Here is a 13328-nt window from a genome sequence, read left to right as displayed (position 1 = left end):
GCAGTATGGCCCGGCACAGCACGCCACACCAGAGGAGGTTTGAATGACAACCACACGCTAGTTTACCAGAGCATCAGATCTCCCCTGCCTGCTCAGCTGAACTGGATGAGGGACGATCTGGTAAAAAAGAAATGTCAAGAGGGACGGAAGGATAAGGAGCTAGACAGGAGGCTGTGAGGAGGCAAAGAGCAGATGGGGAGGGAACAGGGCTGGGATTATGACGTACAGAGTTCACACACGTTTTCATCAGTGGTTTTCAATGACGTCTCCATAGCTTTTAGCCTCATTTCCTTGGTGAAAAGAAACCATTTCTGGCGTCCGGGTGGTATGGCGGTCTATTCCGTTGCCTACCAACACGGGGATCATCGGTTCGAATCCCCGTTGCCCCCCGGCTTGGTCGGATGCCCCTACAGACACAGGTGGGAAACTGGATGTGGGTATGTGTCCTGGTCGCTGCACTAGCGCCTCCTCTGGTCGGTCGGGGTGCCTGTACGGGGGGGGGGGACTGGGGTGAATAGCATGTGAGTGGTTTCATCGTTCGATGAAGGCCATTCTTCGGGCCAGCCTCACAGTCAGCAGCTGGGTCGACTGGCTCCCATGGGTGATGCTTGGCCTGCGGACCGCCCCCCAAGGAAGACCTCCAGTCCTCGTCGGTCGAGCTGGTTTATGGCCAGGCTCTGCGGGTCCCGGGGGAATTTCTCCCAGATGGCACAGCACCCTGGTATGCTGCCCACCAATGGGCTGTGTTCCAGGAAGGTGCTGGCATTTTCACTCCAGTCCCAACTTCACGGCCACGGCCTCCCACAGTCCCCAAGGACCTGCAGTCGGCCAGGTATGTCTTCATCCGGCGTGACGCCCACTGTACCCCCCTGCGCCCCCTCCCCCCCCACAAAGGCGGCCCCTGTTCCCCTAGTGAAGCTCCTCACTGTCAGGTGAAACGAAGCAGCTAGCGACTCCACGTGTATTGGAGGAGGCATGTGGTAGTCTGCAGCCCTCCCCGGATCAGCAGAGGGGGTGGAGCAGCGACTGGGACGGCTCGGAAGAGTGGGGTAATTTGCCAGATACAATTGGGGAGAAAAAGGAGGGAAAAAAAGAAACCATTTTCACATCATATGTAGTGTTTCAACACTACATGTGATGTGAAAGTCAGGCTATTTCAAATACCGTATGTGAGCCACTCTGCTTTCACGAGCCACATTTTTGTACTTACTTTTCATGATTGTTGAAACTGCAATTGGCCATCATACAGAACTCTTGCCAAGCTAGCTAGCTAACTCATACGAAAGCTAGCCAACAGAGGCATAAATCAGCATACTGGGACAAACTGTTGCATGCACACACACACACACACACACACACACACACACACACAATTGAAATTTTATAGCCCCACTACAACCATCCCACCTGCTGTTACTTTTTTTTTTTATTGGTCAATCAGTCTTCATCAGAGCTGATGCTGCTGTAGTCAGATTTCCATGACTTTCCAAAAACCATCTTCTACTACTACTACTACGACTACTACTACTACTACTACTGCTATGTTCCAAAAACCATCTTCTACTACTACTACTACTACTACTACTGCTATGTTCCAAAAACCATCTTCTACTACTACTACTACGACTACTACTACTACTACTACTGCTATGTTCCAAAAACCATCTTCTACTACTACTACTACTACTACTACTGCTGCTATGTTCCAAAAACCATCTTCTACTACTACTACTACTACTACTACTACTGCTACGTTCCAAAAACCATACAATTCACATTTACTGACTTTTCCAGGTTTTTTATGACCTTATGAACGCTGGACATAGGCACGAGGAAGCAGAACAGTTTTTTGGACAACAACAGGGATTTCAACAAGTACAGTCATAAAGTGTATTTAGTCCAACCATAGTGTGGTGTCACAAGGGGGAGAAAAGGGCAAAAGGGTGAACGTTCAGCAGTTACCGTGAAGGGAAGTCCGTCATGAAGAGCTCAGGAACCAGCTCCTGGAGGGGCACGGTCTGGTCAGGATGCTGGGGACAAAAGATGTAGTCCTTCTCCACCGCAGCTAACACGCAGTCCTCCATGTTAAAGGAGTGTATCCCCCCTCTGTTGTCTCCCCTACCTCCTTCTTTCCCTCCTCCCCATGCAGGCCAGCTGAACGCGGACTCCCTGTGCAGCCGGCCCAGGCTCTGTCTACCCGCTGAGGCACAGGTGGGACAGGGGGCGTACTGCTCTATGAGGAGGCTGCCATCGCTCTCGCTAGCCGTCAGAGCTGCGGAAGACACAAACCCAGAAATGGACATGGGACACCGGTGTGTTGATCGCCGTGTGAGCAGAGAAACAAATGTGTGAATGCACAGAGTTTTATGTTGATATACTCTATTGATCCCAGAGTACATCCCAGAGTACAACTGGGCACCTGGAGCACTAACCCTAACATGCATGTCTTCTTGATAGTGGGGGAAACTGGAGCACCCGGAGAAAACCCACCGCAGACACGGGGGAGAACATGCGAACTCCACACAGAGGACGACCCGGGATGACCCCCCCCCCCAAGGTTGGACAACCCCGGGGTTCGAACTCAGGACCTTCTCGCTGTGAGGCGACGGCGCTGACCACCGGGCCACCGTGCCGCCAGATGCTTCACTGTATGCATGTGACATGCAGGTTTAAAGTCGCATCGAGATCATTTATTTCTGATTTTTCCCTTTTTTCTCCCAATGTAGTGGCCAATCGATCCCTATTTTAGTTCAAGCACCACCCTGGTACTGCATGTGTCCCGCCACTGTCGTGACGAGGCGAATCCAGGCCGAACCACAAGCCGACTCCGCCCCCCTCCCAAAGACAGCGCTGCCAATTATTGCTGCTTCATCGAGTTCCGGCCATAGCCAGATCTGACGAGATCGCGTATTGTTTTACACCATCATACCTTTTTATACCTTTATCCAGAACTATTCTCAATTGTCTCAGAAACTGTGAGGGAGTGGTCACGTCCTCATTAATATTCATGAGCCGACCTTTTAGTGGCAAGTGCAGGTAAGGGTGGGTAGTGAGGCTGGGCAGGGCTTCATATTTATTTATTTTTTGGGGGGGCTTTTCCCCCCTTTTTCTACCCGATTGTATCTGGCCAATTACCCCACTCTTCCCAGCCTTCCTGGTCTCTGCTCCACCCCCTCTGCTGATCCGGGGAGGGCTGCAGACTACCACGTGCCTCCTCCCATACACGTGGAGTCGCCAGCCGCTTCTTTTCACCTGACAGTGAGGAGTTTCGCCAGGGGGACGTAGCGCGTGGGAGGATCACACTATTCCCCCCCCCCCCGAACAGGCACCCCAACCCACCAGAGGAGGCGCTAGTGCAGCGACCCACACCCCCACATCCCGCTTCCCACCGGCAGACACGGCCAATTGGGATTCGAACCGGTGATTCTCACATTGGTAGGCAATGGGATAGACTGCTACGCTACCCAGATGCCCAGGGCTTCACGTTTTGATGATCCGATCTGATTGGCTGTATGTGAGACAGTGTGTCTGATGACGTCACGAGCACCAGAAAAAAAAGAAAGGGCTGAGAGAAGATGAGCGAGGGGACGCTTTTAAGAAGAAAATAGAAAAACTGAACCGTACCTTTTATACTTAATGTTTTTTCAATAGAAAGAAATATTACAAAAAAAACCCCAAAACATGATTAAAGTAATAAGCGATGCTAGCGACTATTAGTGTTTCATCTTCGGTCCGACTTTAAAGACATAACTAAGTTTGTCAAGTGAGACGTCAGACTCAGCTCATTAACTAACAGTGTCTGACAGGAAATTAGGAGCAGCAGGCCGGAGTGACAGCCCGGTGTCCAATAAAAGGATTTCGGGGCTCTTAGTCACCACGCTACAAACAGCTGGAGCAAACTTCCACAGAATGTGACTTGCTCCACCTCTGACCACTTTGAAACTAGGCCCAAAACTTGCGCGCTCGCCATTGCCTTTAACGGCTCTTCAGCCATCCGAAAGTTGCACGTTGACCACTTTCCACTTTGATTCTGCGTGTAATCATTTTTATTCCGTTTTGTTTTTACTCCTCTATATTTTTACCCATTCATTTATTCAATTTTTTTTGCTCTTTTTCTTACCCTGCATTTCTTCTTCAGTGTCTTTTTATGCCTCGTGTAGGGCGCCTGAGTCGCCACTGTGTATGAAACGTGCTGCACAAATAAAGCTGCCTTGCCTAAAAGAGCAGCTGCCCTGCCGGCCAGGCACGCTGCAGGTAGGAGGACAACAGTGAAGGACGGATGAAAATGAAAGTGTGGGGGAGAGAAACACAGGGGGGAGAGAGACTCACCGGGAAACCACTGCTCAATGATGGAGTTGACGTGGTCTGTGATGAAAGCCATGGCCGAGAAATCTCTCATTTCTGATTGGCAGATAATCTTTATGCCGCCGCTCTTCTTCCTCTTCCAGTTGACGTCAGAGGACTCCACACTGCAGGGACAGACACACACACACACAGACACACACAGACACACACAGACACATGTCCCTGTTAACTGAAAGCACCATCATCGCTCATCTACCTCAACATAGTAGAGACACTAGATAAACAGGCGAAGTGTTTGGTCTTGACCATTACAGTTTCTCTCATATCTACACATTTTAAAGGGTACACAACTGAGATTTTGGGTGTCCGGCTGGCGTAGCGGTCTATTCCGTTGCCTACCAACACGGGGATCGCTGGTTCGAATCCCCGTGTTACCTCCCCGGCCGGGCGCCCCTACAGACACAATGGGCCGTGTCTGCGGGTGGGAAGCCGGATGTGGGTATGTGTCCTGGTCGCTGCACCAGCGCCCCCTCTGGTCAGTCGGGGCGCCTGTTCTGGGGAGGAGGGGTAACTGGGGGGGGGATAGCGTCACCCTCCCGCGCGCTACGTCCCCCTGGCGAAACTCCTCACTGTCAGGGGAAAAGAAGAGGCTGGCGACTCCACGTATCGGAGGAGGCATGTGACCACGTAGTCAAAAAAAAAAAAAAACCGTCTCGTCCATTCTGCTGTTCACTTCCTGCCCTCCATCTGAACCTCGCGCGACATCAGAATCACGTGAGCACAAACAAGATTGGGGAGGAAAAGGGTGGAAAAAATAAAAACCCTTGAGTTTTGGCAAACGGTGGCGCTATTAGCCCAGTAGGAAAACGGTGCCACTATAAGCCCAGTAGGAAAATGGTGCCACTGTTAGCCCAGTAGGAAAACGGTGCCACTGTTAGCCCAGTAGGAAACCGGTGCCACTGTTAGCCCAGTAGGAAACTGGTGCCGCTGTTAGCCCAGTAGGAAAATGGTGCCACTATTAGCCCAGTAGGAAAACGGTGCCACTGTTAGCCCAGTAGGAAAATGGTGCCACTATTAGCCCAGTAGGAAACGGTGCCACTATTAGCCCAGTAAGAAACCGCCAGTGCTACTGTTAGCCCAGTAGGAAACCGGTGCCACTGTTAGCCCAGTAGGCAACCGGTGCCGCTGTTAGCCCAGTAGGAAAACGGTGCCACTATTAGCCCAGTAGGAAACCGGTGCCACTGTTAGCCCAGTAGGAAAACGGTGCCACTGTTAGCCCAGTAGGAAAACGGTGCCACTGTTAGCCCAGCAGGTAAACGGTGCCACTGTTAGCCCAGCAGGAAAACGGTGCCACTGTTAGCCCAGTAGGTAAACGGTGCCACTTTTAGCCCAGTAGGAAAACGGTGCCGCTGTTAGCCCAGTAGGAAAACGGTGCCGCTGTTAGCCCAGTAGGAAAACGGTGCCGCTGTTAGCCCAGTAGGAAAACGGTGCCGCTGTTAGCCCAGTAAGAAAACGGTGCCACTATTAGCCCAGTAGGAAACCGGTGCCACTGTTAGCCCAGTAGGAAACCGGTGCCACTGTTAGCCCAGTAGGAAAACGGTGCCACTGTTAGCCCAGTAGGAAAACGGTGCCACTTTTAGCCCAGTAGGAAACCGGTGCCACTGTTAGCCCAGTAGGAAAATGGTGCCACTGTTAGCCCAGTAGGAAAACGGTGCCACTATTTGTTGCAAGTGTAGGTGCATATCAATAACAGACAGAGTCGGGCTGTGTCTCTTAGTAACGTGTATTCACCGGCTGTGCCCCTAACAGAACTGAGGCTTGTTACACAAGGCAAGTATACATAAATCAGTGCCCCCAGGGGGCGCTGTTGGCTGCATAACATTACCCTACAACATCTTCTTTCCTTTCGTAGACTACAATACCAAACAATATAATGGATAGTATTAGTCATTAGAACATTAGTGCTCATATCCCAATATTAAATAGTGCAATGGAAATAGTGCATCAAGAAGGAACAGCAAGTCAATATCAACCAAAACCTCTGCAGAACAATAACAACAAAATGGCAGCATCCGAACATCCACAAGACCACTGAATAAGAACATTAGAAGTGAACATCACGGTTTTTGTTTCGTTCTTTTTTTTTCATTAAATGTCCACAGTCCAGTGTGTGTGTGTGTGAGCGTGTGTGTGTCAATCTCAGCACAGTGTATGACCTAGAGGTCAAGTCTTTCTGGAGGCTCAATCTGCCTCCTGCTCCACGAGAAGGCCCGGCCCTGTAACTCACGGCATGGTGTGGTCACAGCCTGTGGGGGAGATGGCGGCAACCTCGGGGCTGACGACCTTGGAGACATTACAGGGCTGCTGACGACTTCCTCCATGCTGCCCCCGCTCACATGGCCCCCTTCAGCTGCACACGCGCCCACAGGCTGCTCCGGTGGCCGTTCTGTGTGGGCTGATGGCTGTGGAGGGGCGCCCTCCGCTGGTCGGAGATAAACCCTGTTGCGACGGTACGTGGTTCCCTCCATGTTGACGAGATAGGACCGCGGTCCCACCTGCTGCAGGCATACTCCTCTCCTCCATCGGCCCGTCCTGTCACCCGGGAGTGGTTTCGTCCTGACAGGCTGGCCGACGTTTAGCTCTGGCAGATCCCTCGCAGTTCTGTCATATGTCAGCTTCGCTGCCTGATGCTTCACCCTCAGCTTGTCGGTGACCCCAGTGATGATCTGAGGTGCTAGCAGCTGGTCGGCCACAGGGAGAAGAGTTCTCAGCCTCCGTGACATCAGCCGTTGTGCTGGGCTGCAGCGCATGTCCTTAGTGGGCGTGTTTCTCCAGTGTAGAAAAGCCTTCCAGGGGTCCTCGTCGGCCCGGTCTGCTTTTCTTCATAGGCCTTTCACAATCTTCACTGCAGACTCTGCTTTGCCGTTAGCTTTTGGTTGTCTCGGGGAGGACATGACATGTTCGAAGCCCCACTCCCTCGCAAACGCCCGAAACTCTCCACAATCAAACTGACCTCCGCAGTCGGAAACGACCCGGTCAGGGATACCGTACCGTTCAAACTGTGCCTTGCACCTTCGGATGGTCGTTTCTGCCGACAGGTCTGGGAGTAGATCAATCTCCCAGAAGTCCGAATAGTGATCCACCATGAGCAGGAAGTCCTGCCTTGCGTAGCTGAATAAGTCCATGCTCACCAGCTGCCAGGGACGTGTGGGGAGCGGGTGTGACATCATAGTCTCTTTTTGTTGCTCGTGTGCATACTCGTTACACACTGAGCACTGCTGCGCATAGTCTTTGATTTCCCCCTGCATATTTGGCCAGTAGAGAGTATCCCGGGCCTGTCTATAACAAGCCTCACCCCCCACGTGGTTGTAGTGGATCCGTTTCAGCATCTCAGGATGCATAGCTTTCGGAATGATGACAGGCTGGCTCCTAAAAAGCACACCGTCCTGTGCGCTTATTTCATCTCTGATGGCCCAGTATTCTCTGACGGCTATGGGGTTCTCCTCTTTGCGTTCTGGCCATCCCTCCAGCACGACCGACTTGAGTGTTTGAAGACACACATCCTCCTCTGTGTGTTTTCGAATCTGTACGAGGCGTTGGCTGGTGACGTTTAGATAGTCTGCCTGCTGAATGGCTGCCGTGTCGTACTGCACCTGCTGCATGCTGCAGACCATTTCACGTCTGTACTGAGTGTCCGTTCTCTGTGGCGGGGTGGTGGCTCTGCTGAGCGTGTCACTGATGTACATTTCAGGGCCTGGCTTGTACATCACCGTGAGGCAGTAGGTCTGAAGTGTGAGGAGCATGCTTTGAAGGCGCTTTGGTGCACTGAGAAGGGGCTTAGTGAAGATTGACACCAGCGGGCGGTGGTCGGCCTCTGCAGTCACATCACCCCTCCCATATAGGTAGTAGTGGAAGCGTTGACAAGCGAATACGATGCTCAGGCACTCCTTCTCAATCTGTGCATAGTTTTGCTCCGTCTGGTTCAGCGCGCGGGAGGCGAACGCGACCGGCTGTCCCCCCTGAAGCAGGCAGCAGCCCAAACCGGTCTGACTGGAGTCGCTCTGTATGGTGACTGGCTTGCTGACATCATAGTAACGAAGTACTGTCACCGCCGTGACCAGCGTCTTGATTTCCTTCATAGCAGCATCATGTTTGGGCAACCAGTGCCACAGCACATCTTTGTCCAGCAACCTTCTCAGCGGTTCACACACCTCTGACAAGCGGGGCATGAACCTCGATAAATAGTTAACGAAGCCGACGCACCGCTGAACGCCTTTTGCATCCGTGGGGTTTGGCATGTCCAGGACTGCCCTGACCTTCTCGGGATCAGCTTTGAGGCCCTCCGCCGACAGTATGTGGCCGTGGAAGCGGACCTCCCTCACATGAAACTGTAGCTTTTTTATATTCAGCCTCAGCTTCACTTCCCTGCATCTGTCCATCAGAGCAATGAGGTTTGCGTCGTGGTTGTGAACGGCCTCCTCCGCGTCCCCACAGCCGACTATGAGGATGTCATCGGCTATGGGCTCGATTCCTTTCAAACCGGCCAGCAGCTCATGTTGTTTCCTCTGGTACAGCTCTGGTGCGACTGACACGCCGAAAGGGAGCTTCAGCCATCGCTTTCTACCCCACGGCGTCCAGAACGTTGTCATCAGACTGCTCTCCTCATCCAGGCGACACTGCAAGAATGCGTCGCGCGCATCCACCAGGGTGAAGATACGTGTCTTAGGCAGCTCGTACAGCACGTCATCTAAAGTGGGCATGAGGTAATGGGACCTTTTCAGGGCTCGGTTAAGTGGCTTGGGGTCGATGCAAAGCCTCAATTTGTCCGGCTTCTTCACTATGACCAGATTGCTAATCCAGTCTGTGGGCTGAGTGACTGTGGTTAAGTGTCCATCCTTTTCAAATTGGTCCAGCTGCGCCTTAACAGCTGCCTTGAGGGCCACCGGGACATTTCTTGGTGCGCACTGGACAGGGGCCACAGTGCTATCCAACTCCAAGTGAACATCACCCGGCAGTGACTCGACTGGGCTGGTGAACACGTCATTGTAAGTGTTAATGAGACAGCCTTTGGTTAGCTCACCTGTCTTGCAGTGCTCTACTTTATTCAGCTCTTCGGGAATGGTGAAGCGTATCAAGCCAAGTCTCTCGCATGTCTCCCCTAAAAGCAAGGGCTTCTGGCTGGTGCGCACGACCTCAAAGTCCAGTCTGTGCGTCTTGCCCCTGATGACACACTGTGTGCTGTACACGCCCATTGAGCTCATCCACTCACTGTTGTAGAGTCTCAGCCTGGTGAGACTTTTCTGAAGAGGCACTCTAGGCGCCAGTCTCATCTTGTCTTTCAAGCTCATCACGTTGCAGGTGGCTCCAGAGTCAAGCTGGCACCTCTGGACCCCTCTGTGCAGTGGCAGGTTTACAAACCACTTCTTCCTTTGAGTGTTCACAGCCCCCACGCTCTCAGCCGTGTACACATCCCTCTCATCGCGGTCGCTGTCCTCCGGGTCCCCTAGCGGCGGGTCATCCACAGCGTTCAACTGACGTGCTTGCTGGCCTCTTTTCATGCATACGTTGGCAAAGTGATTAGCAGTGCCACACAAGCGACATGACTTTCCAAATGCGGGGCACAGGTCTCGCCCCCGTCTGTGCGGTGTGCCACAGTACTTGCATTCACCTGTGCCTCTCTGTGGCTGTGCAGATGTGTTGGTGGGCTCGGATGGCCTGCTGGTAGGTCTCCGTCCTGGTCGCTGTCCATGTGCTACATTGATGCTCTCCGCAGTCACAGAGCTGCTAAGTGACATGGATTTTAACTTATTGTCCAACACCTCCGCTGCACGGCAAATGTCAATAGCTCCCTCCAACTTAAGCTCCTTTTCTCTCAGCATGCGTCGTCTGGCGCCCTCATCACTAGTTCCCAGAACAAGCCTGTCCCTTATAAGCTCGTCTCTTATAGCTCCATATTCACATGTGGCAGCCTTTTCTCTCAGTCTTGTGACAAAAGCATCCACAGGTTCTCCTTCCTCTTGTTTAAGGTTGCCCAAAACATACCTCTCAAAGATGACGTTTCTGGTAGGTGTGAAGTATTCCCCCAGTTTGTCGAGTATCGCTCCCGCGTCTTTCTGCTCTTCCGCTGTGAGTCCCAGGTTGTGCACGTAAACATGGAGGCATTCCTTCCCCATTAGCCTCCGGAGCGTCGCTGCCTGCACCGGCTTCTCTGCCTTGTCGATCCCGGTCGCAAGCAAATAATCCTCAAACTCTGATGGAAAGCTAGCCCAGTTGCTGTGAAGATCCCCAGTCATCTTCATGGGCTCCGGCGGCGGAATATTGGAAGCCATGCTAATGCTAGCAGGCTAACTGCAACTTCTAGCTACGCTTAGTAAAACAAATAAAGGCATGCTGTTCAAGCAACAGGCAACGAAAGACTCACGTTGGGTTCCAATACAGCTTCTGACACCATGTTGCAGGTGTAAGTGCATATCAAGAACAGACAGAGTCGGGCTGTGTCTCTTAGAGACGTGTATTCACCGGCTGTGCCCATAACAGAACTGAGGCATGTTACACAAGGCAAGTATACATCAATCAGTGCCCCCAGGGGGCGCTGTTGGCTGCATAACATTACCCTACAACACTATTAGCCCAGTAGGAAAACGGTGGCGCTATTAGCCCAGTAGGAAAACGGTGGCGCCGTTAGCCCAGTAGGAAACCGGTGCCGCTATTAGCCCAGTAGGAAAACGGTGCCACTGTTAGCCCAATAGGAAAACGGTGGCGCCGTTAGCCCAGTAGGAAAACGGTGGCGCTATTAGCCCAGTAGGAAACCGGTGCCGCTATTAGCCCAGTAGGAAAACGGGGCCGCTGTTAGCCCAGTAGGAAAAGCGGTGGCGCTGTTAGCCCAGTAGGAAAAGCGGTGCCGCTATTAGCCTAGCAGGAAAACGGTGCCGCTGTTAGCCCAGTAGGGGAAGCGGTGGCGCTGTTAGCCCAGTAGGAAACCGGTGGTGCTGTTAGCCCAGTAGGAAAACGGTGGAGCTATTAGCCCAGCAGGAAAACGGTGGCGCTGTTAGCCCAGTAGGAAAAGCGGTGGCGCTGTTAGCCCAGTAGGAAAACGGTGGAGCTATTAGCCCAGCAGGAAAACGGTGCCACTATTAGCCCAGCAGGAAAACGGTGGCGCTATTAGCCCATTAGGAAAACGGTGGCGCTGTTAGCCCAGTAGGAAAAGCGGTGGCGCTGTTAGCCCAGTAGGAAAAGCGGTGGCGCTGTTAGCCCAGTAGGAAAAGCGGTGCCGCTATTAGCCCAGTAGGAAAACGGTGGCGCTGTTAGCCCAGTAGGAAAAACGGTGCCGCTGTTAGCCCAGTAGGAAAAGCGGTGCCGCTATTAGCCCAGCAGGAAAACGGTGCCGCTATTAGCCCAGTAGGAAAAACGGTGCCGCTGTTAGCCCAGTAGGAAAAGCGGTGCCGCTGTTAGCCCAGTAGGAAAAGCGGTGCCGCTATTAGCCCAGTAGGTAAAACGGTGGCGCTGTTAGCTCAGTAGGAAAAACGGTGCCGCTGTTAGCCCAGTAGGAAAAGCGGTGCCGCTATTAGCCCAGCAGGAAAACGGTGCCGCTATTAGCCCAGTAGGAAAACGGTGCCGCTGTTAGCCCAGCAGGAAAACGGTGCCGCTATTAGCCCAGTAGGGAAACGGTGCCACTGTTAGCCCAGTAGGAAAACGGTGCCGCTATTAGCCTAGCAGGAAAAACGGTGCCGCTGTTAGCCCAGTAGGAAAACGGTGCCGCTGTTAGCCCAGTAGGAAAACGGTGGCGCTGTTAGCCCAGTAGGAAAACGGTGGCGCTGTTAGCCCAGTAGGAAAACGGTGCCGCTGTTAGCCCAGCAGGAAAACGGTGCCGCTGTTAGCCCAGTAGGAAAACGGTGCCGCTGTTAGCCTAGTAGGAAAACGGTGCCGCTTAGCCCAGTAGGAAAACGGTGGCGCTATTAGCCCAGTAGGAAAACGGTGGCGCTGTTAGCCCAGTAGGAAAACGGTGCAACTGTTAGCCCAGTAGGAAAACGGTGCCGCTATTAGCCCAGTAGGAAAACGGTGGCGCTATTAGCCCAGTAGGAAAACGGTGCCGCTGTTAGCCTAGTAGGAAAAGCGGGCTCCCGTATCATTTGCATCACGCGTTCTTCCAGCACGCGCACGCGCACACCGCGAGCACGGGGGGTGACGTGTCCCACATGTGTGCGGACATAAAACACAAAGAGGGAGAAGAAGAGAAGCCGGTGACCGGAGAGGGCCACGCAGCGGCGGCAGCGGCAGCTGAAAGGTAAACAGTGTGACGCAGCTCAGCAGTATGCGGCTGCAAGGCAGCACGGCTGCCAGTAAAAAGAGAAGAAGATGATCGCAAGCCCATGTCAACAATGCAGCTTTCAAAAAAAAAACTCCAAAAAAGGCTTTGCGAAAGTTTTATGAGGTAGGAAACGCGTCCAACATGTTCTTAAGGCATCAAGGACACACACACACACACACACACACACACACACACACACACAGTGTGTTTTGGTGAGAAACTCTGAATGTAAATAAACCCAAGTGGTTTGCCAGGATAACCACCAGGATATGATTCAGGCAGAAACGCTTCTCTTAACCAGGGAACACACAAGGTGCTCTGGAGGCAGACTAGAGGCAGATCATAACGCTGATAGAGAGTCTGCACTGGTCTGCAGAAAATGGGGCAGGTGACCATGGAAAGTCCAGCATACGTTATCTCGTGACGTGCGTCCAGATCGCACCTCCAACCAGCTGGCAGGGGTTAGCGCGGTCGCCTCACAGCAAGAAGGTCCTGGGTTCGAGCCCCGGGGTAGTCCAACTTTGGGGGGGTTGTCCCGGGTCGTCCTCTGTGTGGAGTTTGCATGTTCTCCCCGTGTCTGTGTGGGTTTCCTCCGGGGGCTCCGGTTTCTTCCGACAGTCCAAAGACATGTAGGTCAGCTGAGTCAGCCGTACTAAATTGTCCCTAGGTGTGAATGTGTGTGTGTGTGTCGGACCTGTGTGAGGGCCTGGCGGCC

The 13328-nt window shown here is 52.9% G+C and overlaps 1 protein-coding gene across 1 annotated transcript in view; it reads right to left on the bottom strand.

Moving 5' to 3' along the window:
• Positions 1 to 13328, bottom strand: part of lrrk1 (leucine-rich repeat kinase 1) — a 130511-nt gene that overhangs the window by 36209 nt on the left and 80974 nt on the right. Inside the window, exons 23-24 of the mRNA XM_056279404.1 lie at positions 4330 to 4469; positions 1963 to 2272 (exon numbers count right to left, since the gene is read on the bottom strand). Coding sequence (XP_056135379.1) covers positions 1963 to 2272; positions 4330 to 4469 — 450 coding nt within the window. The remainder of the gene's footprint in view (positions 1 to 1962; positions 2273 to 4329; positions 4470 to 13328) is intronic.

The sequence above is a fragment of the Lampris incognitus genome, chromosome 4 (assembly GCF_029633865.1).
Source record: "Lampris incognitus isolate fLamInc1 chromosome 4, fLamInc1.hap2, whole genome shotgun sequence".
NCBI classification, from domain to species: Eukaryota; Metazoa; Chordata; class Actinopteri; order Lampriformes; family Lampridae; genus Lampris; species Lampris incognitus.
This window is presented reverse-complemented; position numbering and strand designations above follow the sequence as displayed.